At 36.9% G+C, this 12,621-nt stretch overlaps 1 protein-coding gene across 3 annotated transcripts in view; it reads right to left on the bottom strand.

Moving 5' to 3' along the window:
* The window catches only part of MON2 (MON2 homolog, regulator of endosome-to-Golgi trafficking), a 73,911-nt gene that overhangs the window by 31,685 nt on the left and 29,605 nt on the right, over positions 1–12,621 (bottom strand). For all 3 annotated transcript variants that reach the window (XR_008732576.1, XM_055712561.1, XM_055712562.1), the window contains exons 11-20: positions 11,235–11,388; positions 8,370–8,602; positions 7,032–7,113; positions 6,146–6,327; positions 4,809–4,921; positions 4,095–4,199; positions 3,758–3,838; positions 3,599–3,672; positions 3,435–3,525; positions 2,035–2,136 (exon numbers count right to left, since the gene is read on the bottom strand). Coding sequence is in view for 2 of the 3 variants with exons in the window: in XM_055712561.1 (XP_055568536.1) it covers positions 2,035–2,136; positions 3,435–3,525; positions 3,599–3,672; positions 3,758–3,838; positions 4,095–4,199; positions 4,809–4,921; positions 6,146–6,327; positions 7,032–7,113; positions 8,370–8,602; positions 11,235–11,388 (1,217 nt within the window). In the remaining variant the exon portion in view is untranslated. The remainder of the gene's footprint in view (positions 1–2,034; positions 2,137–3,434; positions 3,526–3,598; positions 3,673–3,757; positions 3,839–4,094; positions 4,200–4,808; positions 4,922–6,145; positions 6,328–7,031; positions 7,114–8,369; positions 8,603–11,234; positions 11,389–12,621) is intronic.

The raw sequence follows: 12,621 nt of genomic DNA, 5'->3' as shown, positions 1-12,621 counted from the left end.
TAGGTTTAATAATAAAAAAATGTTTATCTTTTGGACAGACATACCTTCTGAATAAGGAAGCAATAGGAAGCAGTGAAAGACACAGAAGGAAACATAATGAAAACCACAGCACTTCAAGCCAATATATTTTCCAAAATGAATATATTAACTGCTAATTCAGATAATGATTGATTAAAAAGCACCAAACATCTCTTCAATGAATGCCTGAAACTCTCATATGTATAGTAGCTTAAGGCTAAGTTAAAACTCAGTTTCATCTTTCACGCACTGTTTAGCATGACAGTAGCTAACACAGAAAGTGTCTGCTCTTCTGTATTCTCAAATACAAAAAGTACATAGTGAATGTAGAATAAGCTTTACACTTCATTATTTCAAAAACTTGACAAAACAGTAGTGAACAGTATTTCAAGCTTAAGTTTCAAACGTTTGTCTTCATTTCTCTTTGTCTTCTAGTTATCTAAATCTAATAGTTTTGTTAATTGCTTTTTTTAGAATAGAAAAATGTAAAACATTGTGCAAATCCATTGCATAGATACCTAGTATGAACTGTACTCCCATATATGATACATCACCCTCAAACAAATAAGTCTATGTTTCATTGACCTCTACATAATTATTTCCACCCACCCTGCCAGCCCTAGCTCAGATGGTGTGAGAATCCAGAATCAGTGTCCAAGGCAGGATCATAAGGAAGGCTGATGGTTTTATGGACCATTGCCTTATCAGCCACTAACCAAACTGAAAAGGAGGACAATGAAGTAAAGCTAGCTTCACGTTACAAAATGCAGACAAGAAATAACTACTTTCCTGAATTACTTATATTTTTGCTACCCTATATAAGAAAAAGAGAATTTTAACTACTTCGTGATGCTCTGAATCTGACCAGCTAATCAGTTCCAGAGACAGAGAACAAATTCTTCCCTCAGGTTCTATTTAATTGAATTTGCAGCTGGTGTTTTCTTCTTCTTCCTTACTGTACCTCAGTGACAGGTTTAAAAGGAAATAGGGCAGTACTTTAAAAGAAATTTAAATAGACTGTGTATTTCCTACAAAACAGTGACAAATACCCACAATGGATAGCAGACTGAAACAGACTGCTTACTAGATGAAAACAAAGAGTCCCGAGATGTGGATGGTGAACGTTATTGTCTTGGAAAGGGAAAAAAAAGAGAAGAAAAAGAGATGCCTCTGCTCAAGTCTTTAAACCCCCCAAGTATCCAAATTTCTTCTCCTAGATAAAAGATTATGTGGAGATGATCTCCACAAATAAGGTTAGAGATGTCAAATCCTTAATTTGAAATAATGCACTGGTTCTATGGAAGTGTCTGTTACGTTCTGGAAAATAAGGAAGAAAATCTTTCTCCTTTACCCACTTTAAATCAAGCCCTGTTCTTGTATTTCATTCTTCTACGTATCTTTGCAGAGAATTAAAATACAATTACATTCTATCACTTGTTTTTAGTTTCACATTAAAAATTTAAGATTTTTTTTTCTTGATGGAGCATATAATTCATGTTGAAGTTAAAATACTTAAGAAATTTAAGTAGGATTATGACATCTGTTTTTATATTTGTACAATGTTTTCTTAAAAAAAACATTCAAAACCCTTTGTTAGTAAAACTAATGGCTTAAATCTATCTGGTAAGGACAGAAAACTGTATCTTAAAATATTCCTAGATATTTGTACTATGTGAATCCAAAGTGAAACCCATTTATGTAACCTTAATTAAAAACACATATGAAGTATAATAAATTGATAATTTTAAACACTGCAGTGTTTTAAACATACAAAGACTGACCGCACCATAAAAGACAAAGTCAATAAGATATTAAAATACTGGAATTTAAATACGTTAATTCACTTAAAAATTCAAATTGTGATGCATTCAAGTTGCAAAAAAAGAAGTGCATAAACAAAAACATTTAAATACCGCTCAGATTTTTTTAAAAAAATACACTTCAAAAATGCATTCCCACAATATCTTTATTAATACAAACTAAATTCTAGTATAACTAATAAAAGCAATTAGTTACCTCCAGAAGATGACCGGTCAGAGGTCTCCAAAGAATCTCTATCCTGTGCATGTTGACTAGTCCCGTTTCCAGTAATTTAGCAACAGCAAAAAGCGATGGTTCCTTAATAAAATGGAATTTGAAGACATGACTTTGAGGTAACTCAGATAATGTCAGAGCTTTTTGCTACATTGTAATTAATAAATTAATGTGCAATTAATCTCACTGAAGTACTGTGTTTTGTAGACTGTGAATGCTGTCACAACAGTTTAGGTAGCAGGGCCAGGAAGTTTCCACAGCATCTGCAGTACTTTGTGAGAAGCCACAAGGCAGTAGCAACACCATACCATGAAGAATATTCTTTCATAATTTCATTCTTTCATAAGTTTTCTCCAAGTTTGACAATAGTCAGAGCACTGGTATTCCTTTCAAAACTCTTCTTTTTACACAGTCCTCCCTCTAACCAGTTTTATAACATATTTTACTAGAAAAATAGCCTTTTTCCCATCACAGCTTTTAAAGCTGAAGTTATATATGAGCAAACAATACAGAATATTTAATTTAAGAATCCCCTTATGTTTTATCTTCCATTGGCTTCATAAATTCCTCATTCATCAAATACTCTGCAAACATCTGTGATATGCTTCTTAAATTATTTTTTAAAAAATCAACATATAGTCAAAATGACTGTTGCATTGGAATCATTTTCTGTTTCCATTTCTGATGATTCTTTATTCTCATCTTCTACCGATTTTAAATGCAAACTTTGCTTATTTTAATTCATTCTGTGTTACTGCAATTGTCAAATATTATAAAGGATATTTTCTGACATCATTATCTCTAGCACAATAGATCAAGTAAGAATTTTTAGAAACCCTCCTCTGGGATTAGATTATGACAAGGAGAATATATAATCCATTTTATTCAATCGCAGGGTCTTTAACCTTTCAGAGCTAAAGGTTGTTTACTGAGGCTGACAGGAATACTATCATTTTCCCAAGTAAATATGAATTATCAGGGGGTTTTTAATATCTAAATTGTATGGCTTTTTCTTAAGTATATTATAAAAGAAAACTGAAATTAATATGAGCACTCACAGAACATACTGTGCTATTCAAACCCCCTAACTTCTGAAATTACAAGGGCTTTAAAAAGTTTTATCCACCCATAATCTGATTAATGGAAACACATGACATTCCTTAGTTAGCAAAATACATAGCAGGAACACAATGAGAATGTTCAGAGAATTTAGTAACCATATGAACCATTGTAAACAAGACATCCTCTGGTTCCTAATTTGTTTTTTACTCTAGAGTAACAAATGTATTACTGTCTTAATATGAGAAATAGTATAAAGGATAAACATTCAAGTCTTCTGCCTGTTTCACAAAACCATCTAAAAAGAAAATAAAGAACTCTACCTTATTGTTTCCATAGGCCATATCCATGGCTTCCAGAGACAAGGAGCAAAGAGCGTTTATTAAGTGATGTAAAGACACATCATCAAGGTACCTGAAAAATAACAGCTATCAAAACACTGCCAAGTTTGATATATATACATTATTTTAATTATAAGGTTTCTTACTGTGAGCTTTCAAAAAGCCTTGAAAGTATGTTGGATATAACTGGGAGATCAGTCATAACTGCTGTAGTCAGAACCTTGAAAAAGAGACAGAAATGTCTTATCCATTGCAATAAAAATTAGTGCATAATCATTAACGGTAAAATGAACAAGCATGCTTACTGTGCTGGGCCCTTCTACAGCTCTTCCAGGTTTTAACGCACCCCCAACACCAGGCTTCAGTCCCAGAATCCACACAAGATGCTGAAATACAAAAGGATCGTTTTCAGCAGAAAAGCCTTTTCAGGCAGAGAGAAAACTAACATTGTACTTGAGCTGGACCCGGCAGCCTTCCAGCCAAACAGAATTCAAGGGAAATGCTACAGTACTTACTCAAGGCAATTCAAAGTACACCATAAGTAGAATCAAAGCTTATTCTATTGCTCACATGAAAACCTAAAACCAAATTACAGCAAAAAAGCCAGGCATAAAAGCAACGTATAAATATTTCCTGTTTTACCTGAAGAGTAGCCAGGACAAGTTGCCACGACGTACCAAGAACGGCTCCATGGCAGTGAGCTAAGTTGAGTAGTGTCCTCATACACTGTATATTTTTTGAAGTCAGCTAAAAAAAAATAAAAACAAACCACCAAATGACCACACAATTTTTATTATTCTACAATAATAATGTTTCTAGGAAACCTGCACTTTTTTACTAATTAGCTTAAAGATTACATTTTGTTTGCACTGATGCAATATATCTTTTTTAGAGTAGTTCAGTATCTCTCCTTCTCTTAGTCTTATCTTGCTGGGGGTTAGAATACAATTTGGTCGCTGCCCTCTCCTCCCAGTCTCACATCATCACCAAGAACACAAATTCAAGTACTCCCACTATAAGTGCATCTTCTCCACAAAACCAGAGTCTATCTTAAAAAAAAAAAAAATGTAAGCGAACCTTCACACACAGGCACATAATGGAACTGAGATCTAAGGTTTTTCAGACAGAATGGATGGGAGCTGCTGAGCTAAGTGTCAGATGAAAAACAAGAGTAAGTCTTCCTTACAGCCAGAGAACATTGCTGTCCAGGGCTGTTCCAAATTAAAAGTTTAACACAATATTTCAGATAACCAGTATTTGTAAGAATGCTGTGTATCTGTTGCCTATTTTTGAGAGACAGTGAGATGCAGAAAGAAGCAGTTAAGCAGGCTGAGATCACTTACAAGTTGTACTTACCATTACTGTTCCTTGTGGCTGAAGAGCTAAGGGCTGCCCTACTGCTACAACCTGCTGATGAGATTCGCTTGAGGGACTAATCATCTGAACATTCTGTCCCTGAATGGAATATGCTACAGGAAAATTGAAAAGAAAAAAAATCTAAGTTTAAAATACAGTACTTACTTGTAGTAACAACCACCTTCTGGCAAACACACTCCAGAGAATTTTTGCACAGTACTAGTTATAAGGTAGCTCACTTTGAGACCTTTAGTTGTGTTTAGATTATTATGTCATTGCCTTATGGAGTTAAAGGAGGCAGTAATTACCCTGACTTGCTAACTATTAGGTATGGGTTGCAATACATCGAGACTGGAGTATTTGCACCAAGACACAAGCACTAGACTATGTCTCAACTCAGTCATCTGTGGTAACTGTGTGTAAATGGTATCATTGTGTGCTACAATTGTACTTGTGCATTCAGAAAATGAAGGTGTCATAAATGCTATGTCATGATGTTTTTCCAGTACAGGACTTCAGGACAGCTATTTTGTAACTCACCTGTAAAAAGAAGGGTAACCTACATAAAGTAAGTTCATTGCTTCATTTCCGCAGAAATCCCTGTAGCTCAGTCATGCATATTGCTTCACAGACTTAAGATCTAATAATACACTTGGTTCGTGGGCTGGAGTAAAGGTGCTGGTCCTTGTTCCCACACTAAGGTATTTTTGTTTTATATTAAAAGGTCTAATATTAGATCCACCTGCATAGTCTCTAGGTAGTTACATTTCTCGCTACATAGTAATTAATTTTTAAAATTATAAACAAAGTACATCCTCAACAGGCATATCCTATAAATTACAACATTCTCTCAGGATGTAGGAAGCATCAATTCAACTTGTAAGCTGAACAGAACCCAGAATTTGAGATCTTCCGTTTATGCAGTAAGTACTACCATCACTCAACAATTGTACAGAAGACTGTAGAACACCACAAATGCAGGATGTTTTAGCCAACTCTTAAGTATCCGAGTTGCCCGGAGAGCTTTTCAGAATCTGAATACCTTATTTACATATCCTAACAGATCTTTAGGATGATAGACAGATCGCCTTAGAATATGAACTTCTGACATACACCACGTATTCAGGAAGTTTTAGGTTGACTAGAAAGATACCCAGCAGATGCAGCAAGACTAACCAATTCTGGAAAGCAGGCAGTCTAGGTCTTGTCTGAGGATTCCAACATAATTTAGGACAGCCATATACTACAGTTGTATATCTTTGGAATCACATCCCAAGAAAATTTAGGTTTACAGGACAATACATGGAAACAGAATTAAGGAAAACCTATATACTTACATTTGCTAGACAAAGCTGCAGTTGTGCTGTTTAATACAGTAAGGGCATAGTGAGGAGGCAAGGATCCTTTGCAAATGGCAGTGATAAAGGCATCTCTTGATGTTACAAGACCCAGTCTTCCACAAAGTGCAGCCATAGTCAATTCTGCTTTTAGAATATTTTCAGTGGCAGCTTCATCAGTGCTGAAAGAGTACACATCATTTATCAAGAACTAATCCACAGCACAGAAGCAGGCAGCTAACCAAAAGTGAAAACAATGAGAACAGCTACTTTAAACCTGTCAGCACTATAAATACTGAAGAGCAAGCATAACCAATCAACAAAATACTTCAGAACCACTTCCTGTAAAATTGATCTTCAGTTCTGAATGATTTGGCAAAGAAAACTATGAGGAGATATGTAACATTAATTTTAGAAAATGGCATTTGATAACAACAGATGCTTTGAAAGAGACAATTAAGTTACCAAAGTTATCACCTAGTAAACGGCTTTCCACTTCAGAGACTGCATAGTACTAATGAGTACTGAGACATTATTTAGTCTTTTATCACCAGTAATCAGAAAATGAGTAGAATCACTTCAATGTATTGAAACATTCAAAGTAAAAAGGAATAAAAATAATATAAATCGTTTAAATGCAAGCCAATCTAATTAATTGTGCTATACTGAAGTGCATCAAAAGCTGATGCTAGACTTCTGGAGATCTCTGTATCTCGTACTCAACACAGCCTCACCCTGTCTAGCCACCACTAACCCACAAACTGCTCATGTGCCATGAACAGTGTACACTCATACAACTGTCAATTTGACTGGTATCAAAAGTCAGTTCAAAGTACAGTTGGGAATCTCGTCTTTGAAAAATCAAGAGAAATGAAAGACCTAATACCTGGCATCAAGTAGGAGGGATAAAGCAGCCAGAAGACCACACCAACAAGCATTTACCATTTCTTCCCAGACAGCTCTGCTAACTTGAAAGAAAAACATATATTTGTTTTTAAGCAGAAACACAGTGTTTTACTTAATAGCTTCAATTATATCACAAACAAAATGCTTGCTACTGCATCTTTGAAAGTGTGGGTTTATGTGTACGTTTACACAAACACATATATGTGTACACACAGACACCCTCACATCAATACCATTTAAACAGCTGCCTTTAAAGTAACATCCATAAAGTAAAAAATGTCATCAAGACAATACTTATTCTAAATTACACTCAAAAAAAACCTTAGAAAGGTATATATAACTATTTTTAATATTTGTCTGTAAAAAAAAAAAAGCATTCAGAAGCGCACAGATGTGGGAAAAGAAACTCACTGAAATTTTGCAGTGAAGGAAAAATCCTCCCCCCCGTGGTATGTATAATTCTCCATATTTTATCATTTCTTAATTTAAGGGGTGGGGGTGTGTGGAGAAGGTCTAATAGATTTATAATGTGCCCGCATCCCTTTCCCAGCTCCCTCTTTCCCAGCTCCCTCGCTGCCCCCCGCCCGGCCCCGCCCAGCCAGTGTGCCTGCAGCACCACGGAGAGCTCCTCACCGCCGAGCGGCGTCCCCTGTCCCCTGTCCCTGTGCCGCCCGTGCCCCGGTGCAAACCTCAGCGCTACCGTCCCGGCTTCCCGGGACACAAGCCAAAATCACTCTTGAGACACAAATCTTTCTGTATGTACATATACAGCCTCCTGATATGTTGCACAAATACAAACTTCAGTTCATACTACGTCAGTTTTTAAATAAGTTCTTCCCTAAATACTTCAATCATATTTAAAATCTCTTAATTAAAATGTTTATCTTTTTATCTTGTTACTAGAACTACATTTTTCTTTTAAAATGGTTGTAACTGCCACATTCTTCTCAGCCAGGTTGCCTCTTGTGACCTTGGATCTCAGTGTTAAACAGAATTAAGGACAAGGCACAACAGTAGTTGTGGAGAACAGAATGCCTGTTACCTCCCCCTCACATACCATGTACATACCTGTAGAACAGTATTAATTGACCATAAGGAGTCTATGGCTAAGGTGCTATAGGACAGAGACAGTACATCAAGCATCTTTTTTAGAGACTACCGCTGTTCCGTTACAAAAAAAAAAACCCACAAAACAAATTAATTAAAAGATTGTATGTATGATTTAGAAACAATAAATTTCAGCAAAAAAAGCATGAACTACTTTAATCCTGCTTTACGTAAACCCAGTATTTTACACAGTATGTGCATTTTCAAATACCTAGTTCTTTCTCTGATTGGTCAGATACAGACTGCAAGACTTGCTGCTCTGAAGACTGCACCGGTAATGAAGATGTCTCTGTTGTGGTTTGACCGACTGTTTCTGCCTCTCCCAGCTCTCCTTCAATCATGGTAGTGATACCACGGACAAGATCCAGTAAACAGTGAAATGCCACTGACATGGCATAGCCTTCAGGAATCGTAGGTGGCTCTACTTTGTCCAGCATTTCCAAACTAAAAAATTGAAAGCATGACAAGTAAGCATGTAACAGTACCACTGTGATTAGCAACAATAATAAAAAACAAGATTCCAAATGAATGTTAAGTAGAAACAGGCTCCAAACACCATCCCTTAAGATTTATAGCAACTCAAGAAAAAAACCTTGATTAATCAAGTCATTAAGTAAAAAAGTAAATGAATCACTAAATAAAATAGTAAATGAAAGGGTAAAAACTCCAAGTACAGTATTTAGATCTGCAAATAAAGTACTTTAAGAAAATAACATATATAAGCAAACATTACTGAATGAATCATTTTACTTTTATTATTTTACTTAAAGCCACTGCAACAGAACCTACTCAGTACACCACAAGTACATAGGAACAACAGAGGAAATATGTCAGAAAACCATGACAGTGTGAACATAGTTACAACAAATTGAGAACAAGTCAGACGTTCTGTTATTGTTATCTTTGAGTCCATATGACCAGAAAAGCCTGTCATAGCTAGATAATACATGACCAAATATTAATCACCTACATGCACAGGTAAACAATGGAAGTTATTCGTACAAAGAGGAAATGTTGACATGATTCACTGCTGAAAACCATGCAATTAAAACATCACTATATTGGAACTACAGCCTCGCTGCCGCTTTTCTACATAATTTACCTGAAAAGCACATAAAGAACTGTTGCGTTAAAAATCCAATAGGAAACAGATTGTAGCTGCCACAGCTGCAGCATCTACACAAGGAGAGACTGTCTGTTACAAAAACTACCTGATATCCCAGCCACCACTATTTCATCATTTACTCTTAAAAAAGCTAAGCATTCCAGCTACAATATACCAAAGACATTTTTATACTGCAGTGTCACCACTGTTTTCTGCACAAAGGATTTTCCTTCTCCCACATGTGTAACTTTTCAGTTATTACCTCTAATTTCCTGAAGATGGCTGCCTTAGATATCTGGAGGCATAGGCAGTATAGATAAATCAAATGGTCAGCATTTCACCCTCTATCTACAAATAAGTGTGAGTATATATATGACTGTGATTAAAATTATTAATGGGTTTTATAGTTACAATGTACTTGTGAGGTAGAGGTCGTGTACCCTTACTTTCACAGATGGGAGAGCAAACCACTGAAAAATGAAGTGAGTTGTTTATTTACATGGGAATGGCCATGAAAAACAGTCTTTGTCTATTCCTCTTAAAAACACTTCCTCATGTAAAGTGGAAGACACAGTGGTCTGGGAAGAGACAAGCCCACACTGACAAAAAGATCTCTGCTAGCTCTGTTCATTATTCATATCTCCAATTAAAACATTGTGTAAAAGTATAAGATGTGGCCATTGTATGAAAATCTAACGGCAGCAGTAGGAGCAAATCAATGCTAGGATGTGACCCAAATCTACAGGTACAGTTAGTCATCTCCTTACATGCAGGGACTACAGACAAAAGTACAAGATAGAAGAAAAACTGCTGACAAGACATATGAGCAACTATTCCGTAATCTTACACCGAAGAAAAGAATGCAAGAACTACTCAGAGGGAATAATGTAGTCACTGGACAGATCCAAAGGTAAGACACAAGTGAGTTAAGAGCAGCACAGGAGACTATGATGGTGGCTGCTATGTTCTTGAGCCAGTTAAGAACAGAAAGTAAAAAAAAAAAAGAAAAGCAGGAGGTTGTTGTAGCTGGCCAAAGCAGGAACTAGCTTTCACCCACTTTTGTACGAAATTTGCATTTCCTGAGGACCCTCAGGTAACCTGAAATAACATTCACGGCCACTGCTAGAACAAAAGTCAAGTCAACACACACATGTTTAACTATTGAAATCTGAGGATGAATTTGTCCTTCTGCATCTCAAAGGCAGATAAAGGAGTTTCTACCTTAAAGAAGTAGTGAGATCCAGGTGATTTGCTGATTTTACTGAGTATTAGTATGCTAAAATTTCATGGGCGGTACAAATAATTTCCCATTTGGAAGCAACTGACCCACAACGGTTATGACTGATATGAAAAAAGCTTCCACGATTTTGAAAGTAACATAGCATTCACAGCTTTAAACTGAGAACACGATCTCCATTATACAAAGTCATGACAAAATAACTGGTCATTCTAAGAAGCATTCACAGTCTAACCTTCCTATATAGGTCAATACATTGTTTGGAATGACAACCTGGCCAGCATCTACCACAATATCCTGTTCAATAAAAACTGTAAATACAGTAAAGCTGGTGTAAGAAAGCTATTTGTCACTCCCACTGATGTCTCATTTGCTTAATGCCCCTATTATCTGCCATTATACAATCCAGCAAAAGATACTGTAAAACAGTTACATACTGTAGAGTGAGGCCCAAAACTGAAGAGTAAATACAGCTCAGTATGGCAGAAAAAAAGCCCAACAGATGCTAAAGCCATAGGAGACATCTGGATCAGAATCCAGAGCATTCAGACAAAACAGCAAAAAATCAGAACACCTCATGGCACTGACAAAAATAAAATCCATAATATACCTGAATGCCAGTGAAATGAAGACCTCAATATTCAGTAATAAAAAAATAAATATATCCTTAAACCATCAAGCTGGAAATAACAAATATTTGTTATATACAGTTTCAAAAAGATAGAGGTACTTACTAGGTAGCTTTAGCACTGCCTTGTACTGTTACATTCAGGATGGGTATCCAAGTGCCTCTGTACTCAAAGGCAGGTAATACACTTGCACCTCCTCCCATTCCAAGCACTCCTGGGTTAGTTTGTGCTGAGCCAGTATTCCCAGATGCATTGCCTCCTGTTGAGAAAAACAAAGTTATAAAATTAACCGTTCTAATTTTAGCGATCAGCAAACATCCTTTTTCTACATTTAATTTTCAAGATGAGATACCAGGATTAATCTGAGACATGCTGCTCGCTAATAAAAGCCACCACCAACACAAAAAAACTATTTTTGAGCTCCCTCTGCTGTCTAAAACACGATGTGTAAAGTAATTATTTTGAAAGGCACAGTTGGTAGATGCCTACTGCTGTATTTTCAGTCAGAATGAAATGGTTTTGTGAAAAGTATAGTAGCTTTCATTACATTCTGTGGACGAACTAAACTCCAATGGTCTCAATAAAACAATACATATATTAGTGAAGAACCAGACAGATATTTCAAAGTTAATTTGAATATTTGCATCTAGAACTCAGTAGTAGGAAAAAGAGGTCAGTCAATACAATCCCAAGCACAAATACAGGCTGAGTGGAGAATGGATTGAAAGCAGCCCTGAGGAGGTGGTCTTGGAAGTGTTGGAAGACAAGAAGCTCAACATGGCCCGGCAGTATACATTTCCAGCCCAGAAAATCAACCATATCCTGGACTGCATCAAAAAAAACTTGATCAGCAGGTCAAGGGAGGTGATTCTCCCTCTGTACTCCACTCTCATGAGACCCCACCTGCAGTGCTGCATTCAGCTCTGGAGCCCCCAGGAAGGACATGGACCTGTTGAAGTGAGTCCAGAGGAGGGCCACAAGGATGATCAGAGGGCTGGAGCACCTCTCCTCTGAAGACAGGCTGAGAGAGTTGGGGTTTTTCAGCCTGCAGAACAGAGGGCTCCCGGGAGACCTTACAGCAGCTTTGAGGTACCTAAAGGGGGCCTACAGGAGAGCTCGAGAGGGACATTTTACAAGGGCATGTTGTGGTGGGACAAGGGGCAATGGCTTTTAACTAAAAGAGGGAAGATTTAGATTAGATATTAGGAAGAAATTCTTGACTGCGAGGGTGGTGAGGCACTGGAACAGGTTGCCCAGAGAAGCTGTGGATGCCCCATCCCTGGAAGTGTTCAAGGCCAGGCTGGATGGGGCTTTGAGCAACCTGGTCTAGTGGAAGGTGTCCCTGCCCATGGCAGGGGGGTTGGAACTAGATATTTTTTAAGGTCCCTTCCAACCCAACGTGTTCTATGATAAGACAGCCTGCTACAACACAAATTTCATTATAATCGGAAGACTACATTAGAAAAGTAGGTTGCACTGAGCTGCTCTTTGC

The sequence above is a fragment of the Falco cherrug genome, chromosome 5, assembly GCF_023634085.1.
Source record: "Falco cherrug isolate bFalChe1 chromosome 5, bFalChe1.pri, whole genome shotgun sequence".
Classification (NCBI taxonomy): Eukaryota; Metazoa; Chordata; class Aves; order Falconiformes; family Falconidae; genus Falco; species Falco cherrug.
This window is presented reverse-complemented; position numbering and strand designations above follow the sequence as displayed.